The sequence below is a fragment of the Gambusia affinis genome, linkage group LG14 (assembly GCF_019740435.1).
Source record: "Gambusia affinis linkage group LG14, SWU_Gaff_1.0, whole genome shotgun sequence".
In the NCBI taxonomy this organism is placed as follows: Eukaryota; Metazoa; Chordata; class Actinopteri; order Cyprinodontiformes; family Poeciliidae; genus Gambusia; species Gambusia affinis.
The window spans coordinates 23,520,117-23,536,632 of record NC_057881.1 but is presented as its reverse complement, the minus strand read 5'-3'; the positions used below and the strand labels follow the sequence as shown (position 1 = coordinate 23,536,632).

General features: G+C 38.8%; 1 protein-coding gene across 1 annotated transcript; it reads right to left on the bottom strand.

The window, feature by feature from the left end:
* Positions 1–2,257: 2,257 nt before the first annotated feature.
* On the bottom strand, positions 2,258–13,319 carry oprd1a (opioid receptor, delta 1a). Its single transcript, XM_044138499.1, has 3 exons — positions 12,917–13,319; positions 6,466–6,821; positions 2,258–5,149 (listed from the first exon to the last, which is right to left on the bottom strand). Exons 1-3 carry the CDS (start codon positions 13,153–13,155, stop codon positions 4,620–4,622), a joined length of 1,125 nt encoding a protein of 374 aa, XP_043994434.1. The 5' UTR covers positions 13,156–13,319; the 3' UTR covers positions 2,258–4,619.
* Between the last annotated feature and the right edge of the window lie 3,197 nt (positions 13,320–16,516).

Here is a 16,516-nt window from a genome sequence, read left to right as displayed (position 1 = left end):
CAATGCTGCATTTTCTTTAGAACATTTTTGATGTGCTCAACTAAGAAATTCAGGAATTAGTGAGTTTTCTACAAATAATTTGGAGTTGCAGAAAAATAGTACACAAATAGTTGCGTCCCCAAAAAATAAACTGTATGCAAGAAGTGAATGGAGACCTGAATCTACATGACGGTAGATTCTTCTTTAAGAGTCTAAAATCAAGATCCAGAAAAAGAAATCACAGCATCAGTCTACCAGGTAAAACCTAAAGTCTGGGAGATAAGTTGGATTAACATGTGAAATCATACACACAAAAAACTGCTAAAGAACAAATTCCCATTCGATCTTAATGTGATGCTTTTGAATACTGATCCTTGTAGGCAGGGACTGAGTTTACAGCAACAGATAAAACACTCAAATAGCTCTGGCTACTCGAGTCCAAAGACAGTTTTATTTGCTCTTCAGTGTCAGTGCTGCAATGATACACCTTAAAAGAAACATGGAAGCATTTTGAGAGAATAGACGCTAATCTACTAGCAAACAAACTGCAGACATGAGATGAGAATGAGGAAATCGACCTTAATGGCACATTTTAGGTTGGAATGTGCACAAGGCCAATCACACCATCTGCCACTGGAGGGTTTTGTTTTTTTCCATTAGCTATTGACAAACAACAGGGAACGGGAGAGAATCATCAAGAGTGCAGAGATGCATAGAAACCAAACAACTCCTGCTGATGACTCTACTGCAGAGCCTCAGTCCACTGAATGACGGGCAAGTTAAGAATAACATGTTCATATCATCCATCCAGAAAACATTAGCATGTAGTCGTCTTATAATTGTGCCAGCACAAAATCTATGACAGAAACAAGCATTCACACACACACACACACACACATACACACACACGCATACCTATGCTATTAACTACCTCACACTGCTGTCAAGCAAATGTGCTGTAAACTACCACATGCCACTATCAGGTGATTCAAAGTAAAGGTTTAAACTAATTCTCTTCTAGAAATGTCCTTCTGATAAATATGCTAATCTTTTAAAGAATTCTTAAGTAATAGCAAAGTTTCTGTCTTCACAAGCTAAAGTTAGCATTTTAGCATCTCAAAGCTGTTTCACTTATTTAATTGTTCATTTGAATCAACTACTAACGTCACTATCAGTTCAGTTTCCTCTTATATGTTTGATGGTAACATGTCCCTCTCTGAGTTTTTTTTTTTTTTTTTTTTTTTGTGCTTTTTGGACGTATTACATAGTGCAGGTCTTATGCTAGCTAGGTTGCCTAACAATGCTACTGGAGATGCTATAACTGTGGTATAGCTATACACGTTTAGTACAACCTCTTTGTGTCATAGATTCATAATCTCATCTAAAAACTTACAAATAGAAAACCATTCACATTTTCATTTGAATGCAGCTTTGGAACATATTTGGAAAGGCCTTGAAGAGGCTTTAGGAAAACCTATAGTACCTATTATTATTATTATTATTATTATTATTATTATTATTATTATTATTACACACTTATTACGGTATTTTGGAATTGGACAGGAGGCACCAAGTCTTTATCTTTCCTGGGTATCCTAAATGACTTGAGCCAGCAACAGAAACATGGCAGGTAGTTGTGCTAGTATGATTGATTTTTGAAACTATTTTAAAACAGAAACTAAAAGCAGTCCACTCACAATTAGCGAAAGAATCCTTTGGGTGTTTCTTGAGGCGGCGGAGAAAGAATCACACAGCAGAATATCAATTCACTAGCTAACTCTGAAAATGGGGAAGAGGAAAACACACAGGAAAATCTAAAGACAGAAGATCAATTTCCAAGAAACAATGTAAGACAGAACGGATTTCTGGATTCGCTCGTAAATGTGTTGCTTTAAATGACCAACTTGATGGCAGAGTCATTAAGTTTCTATCACTGTTTGATTCTCCTGTGGTACATCCTGCTCTGGACTCCATGTAGCTAACAAAACCCTGCAGTTTATCTGATGTGGATGCTACTGGCTTTGTAATGTTTGTAATGATAAAAAAGAGCTGCATTAATTCAGTTTATTTACTAAGTCCCTCAGATCGGAATGAGGATAAAAAAAAAAAAAAGAAACAGCTGAATGACAAAAGAATGTCATATTGGTATACTTCAAATAGCACCTTCTAGAAAACAGAGGGACATTGTCTTCTACATCTACTTCAAGTAGTCCGGACACGAAAGACATGAAAAATAATTTATTCTTATTTTTTTTTTATTTGACTTTATTTTTCCAGGGCAGAAATCCATTGGGATTATTCATCTTTTTCTCCAGGACAAAACCAGAGAGCTGTACAAGATGAAAACAAGCCATTACAACTGCAACATAACACCAACACCACCAATGTCATTAAACTAAACTATTTACAGCAACAAAGTATCAAGGAATAAAACAAAAATGATAATTAACAAGATATAAGTAAAAAAAAAAAATACAGCGCTGAGGCTTTACTTAAACAAGATGAGAGAAATCTCTGACAGTCTGATTTTGTCTAAAACTAGAAGAAAAATCTGAGCTGCAAATTTTTCCATGTTGATGAGTCAAAATAGGACGAACTCATCCTTCCTGACACAAAGTTCAGGAAGGGCAGCTACAAGTCAAGTTAGTAAAATTTTTCAAATTGGTATGTTTACATTAAGCAAATACATTTTCAAAATGGCAAATTGTGCAATTATATGGTTAATAGAAATGCAGCTACTGGAACTGACAAGGTTGAGATTTATATATTAGGACAGTTTAGGCTGGGATGGTCAGGAGAGGACGGATGATTAAGAATTTGGAGCTAAGCTACAGGAGGAGAAGAGAAAGGTCACAGAGAAAACGAGACTCACGAATGTAGTGAGTAACAAGATTCAATGACTGAATTTGAAATGAATGCAACTGATTCAGTCTAGTGATCCCTTCACTAGACTAGCATCCAAAAGATAAAGAACATGCATCATGTTTGGTACAGTTAGCCTAAAAAAATATCTCCTGGAGACTGAATATCTGTATTCATAATGTGGAAAACATTACACTCTTTCCTGAAGAAATTTGAATTTGTAAAGGTTATGTGCTCTGAGAAATGTTCACACACCCAACAAAGGCAGCAACAGTCATAGAATGAACAGCTACACACTCTGCAGCACACGATACGGTAACACACGAGGAAACAAATCACATGGTGTGCATTTACATGGCATGTTGTTTACAGAGCATGTACTATTTATTGTCTCCATCTCAGAGCCAGTGAGAAAGTCCAACACAGTTTCAGTAGACTGTTCTTACACATGAAGTCTCTTCACGTGGATTCTTGTAGTTTTCTGCGTGAAATAAACAGACAGCAGCAGAATCTAAATATTCAGAGGGAAGAATGTGGAACCAATCACAAAGCAACTCAGCGTTTCTCTTAAAGTAACTTAAGATTAAATTGCTTTAATGCAAACATTTACCTCATCGTTCAACCTTTTCTTAAGTTAATAACAGACCCTGCAATTAACTCTGTAAAAGAAAATTTTATTGAGTCCCACCACTAGTTTTAATTCAACACAAAGTGAAAATGGCAAAAAGTGAAAGTAGTGTTAATACGTTTGAGAGGCTACATACTAGTTCAGATGTGTTTAATGTCTCCCAACCACCTCTCTCTGTTGTCATAATTTAAACTCTGAACTTGCAGGAAAACCCACGTTTAGCTGGATTTGACTTCTTTTACAAACAGTTGTGTGAAGCATGTCCACTCAGCTGAAGTCATTCTTCACCTCCGTCTGCTTTCTGATTGAGGAAGCTGAACTTCCCAGAGTGAGTCATCGCTTCAGAGAGCGCCGCGCCACTTTTCACGAGTGTCCAACAGAGCGAGACAGACCTCAGAGTTTCTTTTTCTAATTATCGTTGTGGAGTAAAATTGAACAGAATATCACTGGAAGCCTCTGAAGTATTAGTCTGCAGGCATTGAGACGTTGTCGTGATTGAGGTAGCCAGTGGTGGTCACCAGTGGACAGCTGAGTACCAACAAATTTTGATCTCACAGTGGGTCTACAGACACAGAAGTTCTGTGATATGTATCCTTCCATCTAATGTGAAATTGATTGTACTTCTAAAAATATTCAGCAAGAAACAATTTAAAATCCTCTAAACACGTTCTAGTGCAGCTCAGGTCGTTGTGGCCTCCTTTTGATCAAATCTGTTCAATAACACGACTCTTCCACCAAGCCATCGTTGGTTTGGTGTGTCATATATTTCTCACTTTGTTAATGTAAAAAAAAAAAAAAAAAAAAAAAAAGCACTGCAGTTTTTTTCATGTGGATGTTTCACCTGCCAACACAATCACTGAAATCCTTCTGCTGCTGCTGTTGTCTTGAACTCTTCTACCGTCTTACTCTGAGCTAAAAACTAAGAACATTCTGTTTCATGATGTTGCCGTAGGATGATGGGCTTTGGACAATCTGTCAAAGTCAGACAGTGTTTTTGACAGTGAGCTCAGAGATTCCTGCTTATTCTACCCCAGTACTTTACCCTCACTGGGCATCAAAACTCTGTGGTGGAGATCAGGGTGTCCTGTGACTGTGGATCTTGATGGATTCTGCTCATGTTGGAGCTAAGCAGGACCCCCTCCTCGGCTAGTCATGCAGGTTTCCTTCCCGCCTGGATCGGAGCACAGACAGACACCGGCTCCCGGGTGGTGTTGCGGGCGCTGGTCACGCTGTTCTGCTCCTTGCGGGTTCGACAGGGCAGGCAGAAATCCCTGAAGCAACGCTTGAAATTTTCATCCAAAAAGGCGTAGAGGACAGGATTGAGACTGCTGTTGGTGTAGCCCAAGGCGATGCACAAGTGCCAGCTGGCTATGACAAAAGGATTCCTGGTGTTGATCTCCACCATCGTCCTCACGATGATAAAGATCTGGATGGGGGTCCAGCAGATGATGAAGGCCGCCACCACCACCAGGACCATGCGGGTGATTCGCCGCATGTTGCGGTCTTTCTCCTTGGAGCCCGAGAGCAGACGGACGCTCCTCAGACGCAGGATCATCAGGCCGTAGCAAACAGTGATGACCATCACAGGGACCACAAAGGCGAAGATGAAAACACAGATCTTGGTCACGGTGTCCCAGTACCAGTCTGGGTCAGGAAATTTCAACATGCATGTAATGTTACCTGAAAGAGAATAGGGGGGAAAAACTTAAAGCTCAGCTAAAGGATTTCAAGCATTATCATCTCCATTAGGCTCCAAAAGTACAAAACAGTCTCAAAACTAACACTGGGGTTGTTTCAATACAACTTTTTCACTTCCAATACGAAGCTTTGAGTATCGGCTGATACCAATATTGACCTGATACCGTATCAGCATGTATGAGTCATACATACTGATATTACTTATTTTGTAGTGTGGAATGTTAGAAAAGGCTTGGTCTAGTGAAATTCCTCAAACTGAGAAAAGTTGTCAACAGCAATAGGCATGAGAACGACTGAGCCATTTATTATTAACCAATGGGTCTGCCATACAAACACTGCCATATAGGAATGCTGGGGAAGAGCATTCCTAAAAAAATATACTTATATTGCATATTTTAAATGCAGGTTGATATGATTTGATTGTTGATCATTTTTTGGCTGATCCCAGACTGATATCAGTATCGGATCGGGACACCACTGAGTAATACTGCTGCAGGTTATTTTCAAAAAGCCAACTAAGAACAATAGTTGTCTCAAATCCTTTCATATGACAGCTGTGTTTCCAATTTTATGTTATCAAGCTCAGTCCAATTTGATCCACTGCAGTCAGAATCATATTTCAGTCCAGACATAGTACAACTTTATACAATTACAATATATGGTGAGTTTTAGAAAAAGAAAATGACCAATTAGTCGACTGCTTTGACTCTCACTTATCCAAAAGTGAGAATCATTTTTGCCCAAAAACTTACAATCACAGGCAGACTCTTTTGTAGCCGTGTTCATGTTTCAAAAAACATGAGTCTATTAATGGTCAGGAACCAAAATTGCAACATTTGTTGCATTGACAGCTGCAGCAGTTTGTTTCATAATGCACTGTGTGCAACAAACTAAACCCTTAAAAGACTGTTCCTCTGCTCACCTGTGGTGGCGCTGTACCAAGAACTACTGAAAACGTCTGAAGAAGAAGATATGAGACCTAAGCTTTAAGGTGGACCAGAGTTTGCTGTTTTAGTTTGCATCAGAGTTTGATTGTGCAGTCACACCTCCCCAAACGTTTGTCTGCCTAGAACTGGACATTCTAGACAAACAAACTGAAGTTTGATTAAAGCGGACTAAACAGGGCTGGTGTGAATGCAGCCCTAAATTTATTTATGAGTACCACTATTCACATCAGTTTAAGTACCTCCAGTGTCAATAATACCAGAAAATAAACTACCATTAAATGGAATAATAACTAATGCTTCAAGAAATCTAAAATGTCATACATGTCAATCTGAAAGAGACAGTTTCCCTACCAGCCTCCGTCACTCTGGTCACAGCCATAACCATAATCGGCACCCCAATCACAGACGACAGGACCCATATCAAGACGTTGATCATCTTAGCCTTGACTGGTGTCCGAAAGCCCAACGCCTTGACGGGATGGCACACAGCGATGTAGCGGTCCACACTCATCATAGTGAGGGTGAAGATACTGGTGAACATGTTGTAGTAGTCAATGGCAATGATGAGCTTGCACAGAGCCTGCCCAAAGGGCCAGGTGTTCATCAGGTACTTTGCACTCTGGAAAGGCAGCGTGCTGGTGGCCAGGGCATCGGCCAGGGCCAGGTTGAAGATGTAGATGTTGGTGGCTGTCTTCATCTTGGTGTATCTGGTTGGAACCAAAATGCATGCAAGACAAGTAGAAGAGTTAAAAATCAAGCAGCAACATTTAGAATAGTTGGTTATGGAGTGTAGGATAAACACTGACGGACAGTTTGGGAGGATCAAACACATAGGCAGGGTAGAGTTGCAACTTTGTAATTTAGATGTATCTCAGCTTCAACACACCTGAATCCAACAGCTGAATGACCTCCTCAATGCAGTCAGGTTCTCCAGAGTCCTGCTAATGACCTCATTATTTGACTCAGGTGTGTTGAAGCTGAGATACATCTAAAAGTTGCAGGAGACCTGCTCTCGAGGTCTGGAGTTCCCTACCCCTGTTGTATGGCGTCTTTTGATGTCTTATAATTATAAATATAATTATTCTCTGTGCTCACCTCTGTTGTTTGTCAAAAAATGTACAAGTAATCAGAAATTGAGAGCTTTTTTAGGTGGACTTTGAGCTTTAAAAAACATGTCGAGAGAAACCCACTGCCATCTGGTCGAAGGGTCAGGAGGAATATTCAAATCAAGTTTAGAGAAGGTCACAACGATTTTCTGGCTTTAAGGGTTTTCTTAAGTTTTCACACTGAAATTTCGGCAACATATGGAATGACACTTTCTGAATTATGTGATAATATCAACTTACTAGAAACAATACAAACTCAGCACTGTCTATTCAGAAGCTTACGTGTATAAAAGTATTCATTTAGCACCTGAAGTTAAGTTTGTTCCACCTGGGAAAAGGACTAAATGTGTCGAGAGCTTTTTATTACAAAGTTGGGATTTAAGAACAAGCATCTTGTGTAATTTGATATTTTGAAAATATATTTGCTTAATAGAAACTTTAAAAAATAACATTGAAAAAACTCTCAATTGTCAATAAAATGTTTTGCTGCTAGGATGAGATGGTTTTTCTGCCCAATCAAATTTTGTTTTATTTCACAAAACTGCAATGGAAGGACTTGTTTCACATCACATGAGTCACATGATCACTGCTGCTGGCGCAAAGAAGACACCAGGAAGTAGCCAGAGGGTGATGATTTGATGACTTCACTGTGTGAACAAACTTATCCACCTGTAATTTTAACTGCATTTGTTATTTAACGGAAACACCACAATTGTGAAATTGCATTTCTTCAACATTTGCAGAATGTAGACAAATGTTTGTGCATATTTGTAATGAAAACGGAGCTGCTGTTTGAGTCGTCCTGTTGACCTTCCTCTGGTCTCTGGAGACCGTCAATCAATTTGCCAATTGTCACACCCATCTGTTCTTTCCTTTTTTTCCCAACAGGTTGATCTATGCTCGCAGGCTTCGCAGCAGATTCATTCCTCCTTGTTCTGATTCAACACCTCTAAATTTCCAGAGTCTTTTCAGGACTTCCTTGAAATGGACTTTTTGTCTTGTCCTCATAAAAGTTACCTCTGCTGTTCTTAGGTAATCTCATTTCCTTACTGTGGATGCCCACTGAATTGACTTCAATTCAGAGGCCACTTAATTCTGAACTTCATGACCAATCGACTTCATTTTCTTCTAACAAGTGTGGTAGTAGGTATGTGGAGGACCGAACATCTACAAGGAGTTTTGTGCTGCAGACTTAACCTGCATTTAGAGCAGGCCGTCCCCAGAGATGTCAGTGTGAGCCTTTCCACAAGCAATCAGACCAAGGGCTCTCAACAGCGCCACCGCCCAATGCCCAATGCACACTGACGTGAGGATCCATGCAGATCTGCTATAAATAGTGCTTGTACGCATTTTAGTGTTTTGAAACAGGCATCTGAGCGAAGGCCAGAATCCAAAATTCATGAGGCTTCACTTATTTACATGCAGCCGGGGGGGGAAACGACTTACAAATGGATGTTTCTTTTTTTTTTTAGAAAAAAGCTTCTGATTTGAATCAGCTCAGATTAAAATTTCCCTCACATCTAATGGTTGACTATTCTGGATCTTTTCCATTCTGTGTGTTTTTCCAACCACTCCAGACGCCAGCAGCCGTTGTGTTTACCTGTAAAAATGTTCATATTTCTTAACTCAGCAGCTTCGGGTTGAATTTTATTTGAGTCGTACATTCTCAGAGGTGATTTAACAGACTGCTTGTTGCATAAATATCAGAGCTCTTATCTGCAGCGGTTACATAACCTCGCTGATATGTTAGGCAAATAAGACATTTATTTATAATGAAGGTCAAATACTTAATTGGATAGTTTAGAAATTTTGCGCCAAGGTTCAGTTAGAAGCTTTTAAGCAGTAAATATATTCCCAGCTGATTGATAATTGGTGTTTTTAACATTAATACATATTAGAAGGACAGAGTTACTGACACACCAATCTGGGAGTAAAGTTACACCTGACTGCATGATCAAAGTGGCATTTAGTAATTATGGTGGAGCTAACCAGCTTCATTCAAACTCTTATGACACAATTACAGCACTAAGCGTGAGACTGAGATAAAAACTCAAGTAGTTCATACCTGCAATTCTCACCATATTGTATAAGAATAGCAGCCATATTGGATCTGGGTTTTGTTTTTTGATTGTTGAAGTGGGAACATTAAAAAAAATATTACAAATAAAAGTAAAACTGATGTGGAAAAATAATACCTTCCTGAATCTAAGCTGAGAGCTCAGAAGCCAACAGCAGCCGTTGTATTTTTAGTTCCCCACTTTACTTTGACAACCTCATTTTACTTTACTCTGTTTTACAGGATAAACTTCATAACTTCCAACTTTGCAATGCAGAAAAAAAAATCTACCTCTTTTGCAAAGCTAGTCCATGAAAAATTTCTTGGGGAAGAAAAAGTTGCTGTGCAGGAAGACAGAGAAAGAAAATTTTAGAAAATAATATAGATATATATATAATATATAATATATATATTATATAATAATTAATATATTATATATAAATATTCTATAATTATTATATTAATTATATAATATATAAATATATAATATATAAAATAATAAAGAAAATATTCAAAGACAGAACCCTTGAACATTTGTCCTCTTCTAGTTTTCCTCTTTAAACTGTCATTATGAACAAAATAATAATCCAATATCTCAAACCAGCAACCAATCAGTTAACTTCACATTTCTGCATTTTTTTTTTTTTATATTTTAGTTTTGCTCATTACGTCTTCTATTTGTTTTTTTTCACTCTGTTTTTATTTACTGTAAGGCCCTTTGTGATGATTTTATTGTGCAAAGTATAACTAAAGACTAATGGATTAATTGAAGTCCTCTCATGTGATTTTCATATGAAAGTCATTGGATTTGTTTTTCTCTGTAAAGTAATTATGAGATCTCTCTAAGAGAGGACAGGAAGGACAGAAGAGCTGGACGACTGGGATCCTGTTGGACAGAAAACCACTTCAATCTGATTTAAATGATGTTTTTCCTTTCTTTGTTTATACTGAAGAAAATTCAGACTCAAGGTTTCATTTGAACTATTTCTGCCTTTACTTTATAACATTCAACCTTCTCTTCTGTATCAGATAATTATTAAATATTCCTTGTCACGACTCGTATTTTTTCAGGCATCCTTAACATACATTTTCATGACAGTACTTTTGCGCTGTGCAGCAGATTGATTGACGATAATTATAACCTGGCAGCATGCATTGCACCAGTCTTCATAAACTGACATAAAATGTCAGTAAAGGAGTCAAACTGGACACAGTTTTGGATTTTAACAGTATTGAGGATTGAGTCAGTATTCCACAACAGTTTCAGATACATATTCTGTAGACAGGCCAGTTATTAGAGATTAAAATATTAAAAAGGTTTTGTTTTTTTCTAGGTTTAATTTTTCCTAGTAGCATTTTATGTTTTGCTGAAGGGTTCAAAAAATGTATTAGCATGTTTTGACCTGGTGCCTCGAACCTACGTCATTTATTACTATCATGTTGTGTTTTGTTTCACGCACAATTTCCACTCAGACCTCAGAAAAATGAAAAATCATTTTATACATTTGAATTTTCAGAAACGCTCTCCCATTTATTTATTTTTTATTTTTTTTGTCCCTTCCACATTTCCTCTTCAGATCTTGGCTTTTGTTTCTCTTCCAGTGAAATGCCACCAGCAGCTGATCTGACAGTTTGTTTCCGCTGCCAGGTCCTGCTGCTTCTCCTCCTGTTTGCCTGTCTGCTGAGACCGCGGTGTTAGAAAATAAATCTGACTGCACTTCTGATGTGCTGCCAGGATCAGCCAATCAGAGCAGACTGGCCAAAAGGAGTTAATAGAGCCTGTTTCTGAACAGCATCTTCAGACAATTACGTTTCATGATCTTTTCATTAGAGAGTGTATTGCAGTTTATTATCAATGTTTCAATAAATTACAATTAATGAACTTAAGTAAACAAAACTCTGTCAGTATTATTGGAAACTTTATGTTTACTATTTCAGCTGTTTAATGAGAGCATAAATAAATATTGGTACATTCAAAGATATGATTAAATTTAGTTACTTTGTTCAGTTTATTAATATAAATCCCATGTTTTTCAGTATTTGGCATCCTGAATAAAATGTTTTCGAATGAAAGAACAGTATTTGTGTTTGTGGTGCTATGATTGCTTTCTAAACAGAAGAAATTGTTTTTCAGCTAGATGTTTTTTTTATTTTTATCATTATGATACAGCGATACATCTCTATGTGCACATGGCCCTCCCTGGGTGGTGGTAAGAATGTGAGAACGTATAGGCAGGAAATCACTTGGTCATGATGAAGAAAGCTCATACAGGAACAATAGAACCCAATACATGCACCCAAATACACATCATGACGTAACAAGACACGATTAAATTCATGAAGATTTCTTTTCACTTCCTGCACAAACCCAATCCAACCAATCAGGCTGCTGAGGTCAGAGTGGCAGGTGAGGCTGAGCAGCTTCTAATACAAATGCATTTTTCTCACATTGAAAAGGTTTTACTTTTAGCAGTTTTTATTTTATTTAATTGTAAGATTTTCTTTTCTTTCTTTTTTTTTTTTACTTTCATCTTGACATTAGATAAATAAATCAGAATTGGTTAATAGTCCAGCACTTTCTGTTTCCCTGGGTTGTGACTGTAATGGGACACACACCTTCTGTGAGCAACTGATCAGTGGGACTCGTGTTCATCCTGCCTACAGACGCAGCGAGCAGAGGAAGGTCGCAGCACGCTGTTCAGGAAATGCAGCAAACAGATGATTGTTGGGGGGTCACTGCGTCTCCATAACAACCAGTAGACACTGTCTAAATGGCAACTGGGAGCGAGCAAAAAATCTGCCATTTCGGTTCCACCTTAGAAAAAAAATGTAATCATGAGGAAGTTGTGAAACTCTACTGGGAGTTTGACCAGCGCTGTCTGCTTTGGTCAGATTAGATGAAGAGTTTTTCAGTTTGGTTACATTCAGCATAAATCAGAGAACCAAATCTTGGGAATTTCCTCTCGCTGCTTCGTTTGTTACAGCAAATGAATGACTGGATCTGCTGGGTTTCTTTAGATGGAAACACTTTAATCAATTTTGAATAATCCAATCAGTTGGAATGTACGTCTGATTTAATTACAATCATTATTTTCATTAGGTGCCTTGAGATGACATTTGGAGCTACGTAAGTAAACTGAATTGAACTGAATTTTATGCTGTGGGTCAAAGTCTTCTCCAGAGATTCCTGAGGATGCAGTTACTCTATACTGGAATATTTGAAATAAAACTATGATGAACTCTCCCAGCTTCATGAAAATGAGCCATGATTGGGTATTTTAATAAGCTGATTTAATACATATGGCTACTTTTACACAGAAAAGGTTAGTCAGACTCAAAATGAACGTTCTTTCATCATCATTAAAGACCTTATTCCTGCAGAAAATATGAGGAGAGACTGAAGAGATCTGTCTGAGGACTCCAGCCACAGGAAAGCCGTGTTAATGAGACACCAGAGGTTTCCAATGGAATTTTGTCTCTAATTAATAAATTGGAAAACCTGGATCTTTTCTGACTTAAGATGAAAAGTCCCCCATTTTTAAGTAAGTAGTTTTTATCCCACTTCCAGTCACTTTTTAGTTTATAAAATCCAAATTAAACTTGTTTTATTCTATACACACACAACACCGCTCAAACTTACCTGACCACTCCGTACATGACGAGGACGTTGCCCAGCAGTCCCACGACGCAAATGACCGAGTAGAGCGCCGTGATGGACACGGCGATGACCATACCCCCGGCGCCCCTCACCGGGCTGCCGGGCTCCGTGGCGTTCAGCTCGGCCAGCTCTGCCGGGAAGGTGACGTTAAAGGGGATGACGGAGTACAGGTCGGACAGAGAGAGCTGCGCCGCGGCTCCGGGGACCGTGTAGGACTCCATGTCCGCCTCACCGAGGCAAACTGGCTCTTTGCTAACTGTCGGGATCTAACGCCACAAATGAGGGAATCAAAGAAAACCATAGAAAAGAAGCAGAAATTAAAAGAGATTTTTTTTCCCCTCCTCTCCCTCTAAAATCCAGGAGGAACAGAAAGATGTGTCCTCGAGGCAGCGGTGTGTTTGTGCGCGCGCTGCGCTCCTCCTTTATGGTCCGCCCTTCAGCGCGTGCAGTCAGCAGCTTCTGGTGAAGTTTGGGACAAAGATGAGGAGATATTGCTCTCCAAACATAGTTCCCCACTACACCATCCATCCATCCATCCATCCATCCATCCATCCATCCATCCATCCATCCATCCATCCATCCATCCATCCATCCTTCCTTCCATCCTTCCTTCCATCCATCCATCCATCCATCCATCCATCCATCCATCCATCCATCCATCCAAACATGGATGAAACCTAAAAATCCACGGATTTTTAGATTTTATATGTAAGCCTTTCTAGCATAAATAGCCTATGTAATATTTGTTTAAAAGTAAACGATTTTATTATTTCTCAATAGTTTATTTATTTTTATTTTAAACTTTTAAGAAAACTCAACGGTCAGTTGGAGTGTGTCCAGTCCCAGAGGTCTGCAACCTGCAAGTGGCTCTTTGGACCGTCAGCAGTGGCTCTGTCTAACAATTATTTAAAAAAAAATAAAAAAAATAATCATCTGATGTTTCAAATATAAATTTATTAAGAAATGCTGATTTTTCCTGTAACAAATAGTTTGTTTCACTAGCTCTAAAAAAGACCAGTGATATTACTCTAGTTATATTTTGTGCGTCATTAAGCTGGAAATCATTAACATTTTTTTGCCCATTTTCATTTTCCACAAGTGAAAACATCCCACACAGAGGGAAGCATATCTGACGTCTTTTCCGCAAAAGTTTCATGTTTTTTCCTTTATTTTAAAACCTCAAAACAGCAATACAATGGGGTTCTTAAGAAATGCCAAACTTTCTGAACTTTGACAACTTCTTTTCTTTTTTAAAGCTCTTGTAACATTTGCAGCTGTAAACAAGTCTTATTTAGCAGGACTTGCTGCCCATGTGGCTCCTGGGGTTTGTAGAGGCAGCTGAACTCTGGTCTGCCCTTAATGTCTGTGAAACAACAAAGAAAAGACAAACCTTAGCTACGTCTTCAACGTTCAGACTAACATCTATCATCAGAAGAGGGTAAAAAGCTTCACCTTGAACTACGCTGCCTGGTGGCAGCAGCCTGGAGCATCTCTGTTACACTAATTCTGAATTATTCGTTTTCTGGACTTTGGTTCACAAATTCTTTGGTCGAGTCGTTGATATTTGCACAATTACACCCTCTGCTTCTGGACACTATGCAGCTGGAAGCAGTTTCTTAACTTTCAGAGAGTTGCTATGCTGTGTAACTATGGCAACAAGGTGTAGCTTACAACTGGGAGCAGCTGATTAACATCTCATGAGCTCTAATGACACCTGAACTTTGAGTCCAAATTCCAGAGGAGTTGAAAAAGAGGCTTCATGGATGCAGAGAAGAGAGAGAAGGAAGACGTTTAAACCATCATTGGACAGTCTTCAGTCAGAGGCCTCTTCAAAACCCCTGGAAGGTTGACTGCTACTGGATGTCCTTTTCTGCCCACAGCATCACCATCCACAACGAGCCTTTGAAGGTACTCTACTGATGGCAAGATTTGGTTTCCCTTTGGGACAGCTAAAGCTTTTTCTTTAACACAAATGAACTGAATTGAAAGAAAAAATACAAAAATAATTGATTATTGGAAATGATAGGGAGAAAGATTCCACTGGGGCAGCAACATTTGAACTCTTTGTTCTCATGTTTGCAGCCAGTGGAACAGTCAAAGTCAGACAAAGCTGTGAGCATATTTGTTGTTTCTACTTGGAAGCTGTGGGCAGGAGAAAACACAGACTGAGATCAATAACCCTCCTGTGGACTAATTAAAAGGTGTGTGTGATGCTGCAGAGAAGGAGGCCACACTCAGTCTCAGAGTCTCTGGCTGTACAATCAGGTGACCAACACTTTGCACTTCTTATGAACCTTTAGAAACTCTGTGATTTAAATGGTAGTTGGCAACAAGAAGCATCAAAATATTTCCACAAATTAGATATAAAATTGTTCAAAGTATTTACTACAGGAAACAGGAGGTTCCGTGTAACCCATGTTCATCATGTGTAATAATGTATTTCTATCTGTGTGATCAGCGATGTTACAACCTTTTTCCTATTTTGTCACATTACAACCAAAAAGGAATCATCCAAATTTGTCTTCAAATTCATATAAAACTCATATTGATGATTTATGTACACAAGGCCCACCATGTGATGTGACGATAATTTGTTGTATTTTACCTTGCTGATAAAGCCGCTTCTGTTTACATAAAATATCAGGACACTTTGGTGAACAAAAGCAGTTCCATTTATTTTCCTTTTAACACAAACAGCAAATCACATAACAGCAACTCAATACATTTACGTCTGTTGGTGTGGAGAGGAAGACGTGCAGAAGTTGAAACCAAGCATCACAATGTGGGAGAAAGAGGATTTGATAACGGCGTGGTGAATGGCCTGAGTATTTCAGAAGCTTTTGGTTTTCTGGGGTTTCCACGCCAGCATGGGGAGTTTCTGATCTGTGAATGCAGAACAACACAGAAGAGCTCAGAACAGCAAACTGATGTTCACATAAACTCACCAAACATCACAGAAAAACAGATTGGAAAAAGGTTGCCTGGTCTGTTGAGTTTCATTTTCATCAGAGTGTGGTGTAAACAACATTAAAGCTTGGATCCATCCTGCTGTTTATCTACGGCTGTTTTCACGCCTGATGGTCTGGTAGAATCAGTTTGATTGTTCTGTTTTCAGCTGCTGTGGTTCTCATCTCCTCTGCACTCTGTCAAACAAACCAAACCCTTTGAAAACCTCTTCCCCTCCTCGCCTGTGGTGGCGCTGCACCAAGAACCACTGAAGGAAGCAACGTGAAAACCTTTGAAGAAGACAATGAGAACAACTTCCTTCTTTACAAAATGTAAACAAAAATGAAGTTGCGTCAGATTTGTTCAGTTTCTGTTTTGTCTTTGGTTAAAAACCACAAGCCATTTCTCCCACTAGAACTAGACTCGCCCCTTTGTTTTGGTTGCGTTTACCCAGAATGCCCTGCACTATAACACACTTTCTGTTTTTGGAGCTGCTCCTCAGAACCACGCCAAGATATTCTGTCCACTCTGTGCAGTAACTCAGATATATTTCTGTAGCTGATCTCAGGAGTTTGTGAAGACAAATCGACTGAACGGCAGCTGCGGTTTGCTCATCCAGAAACTCAGGGCTATTGA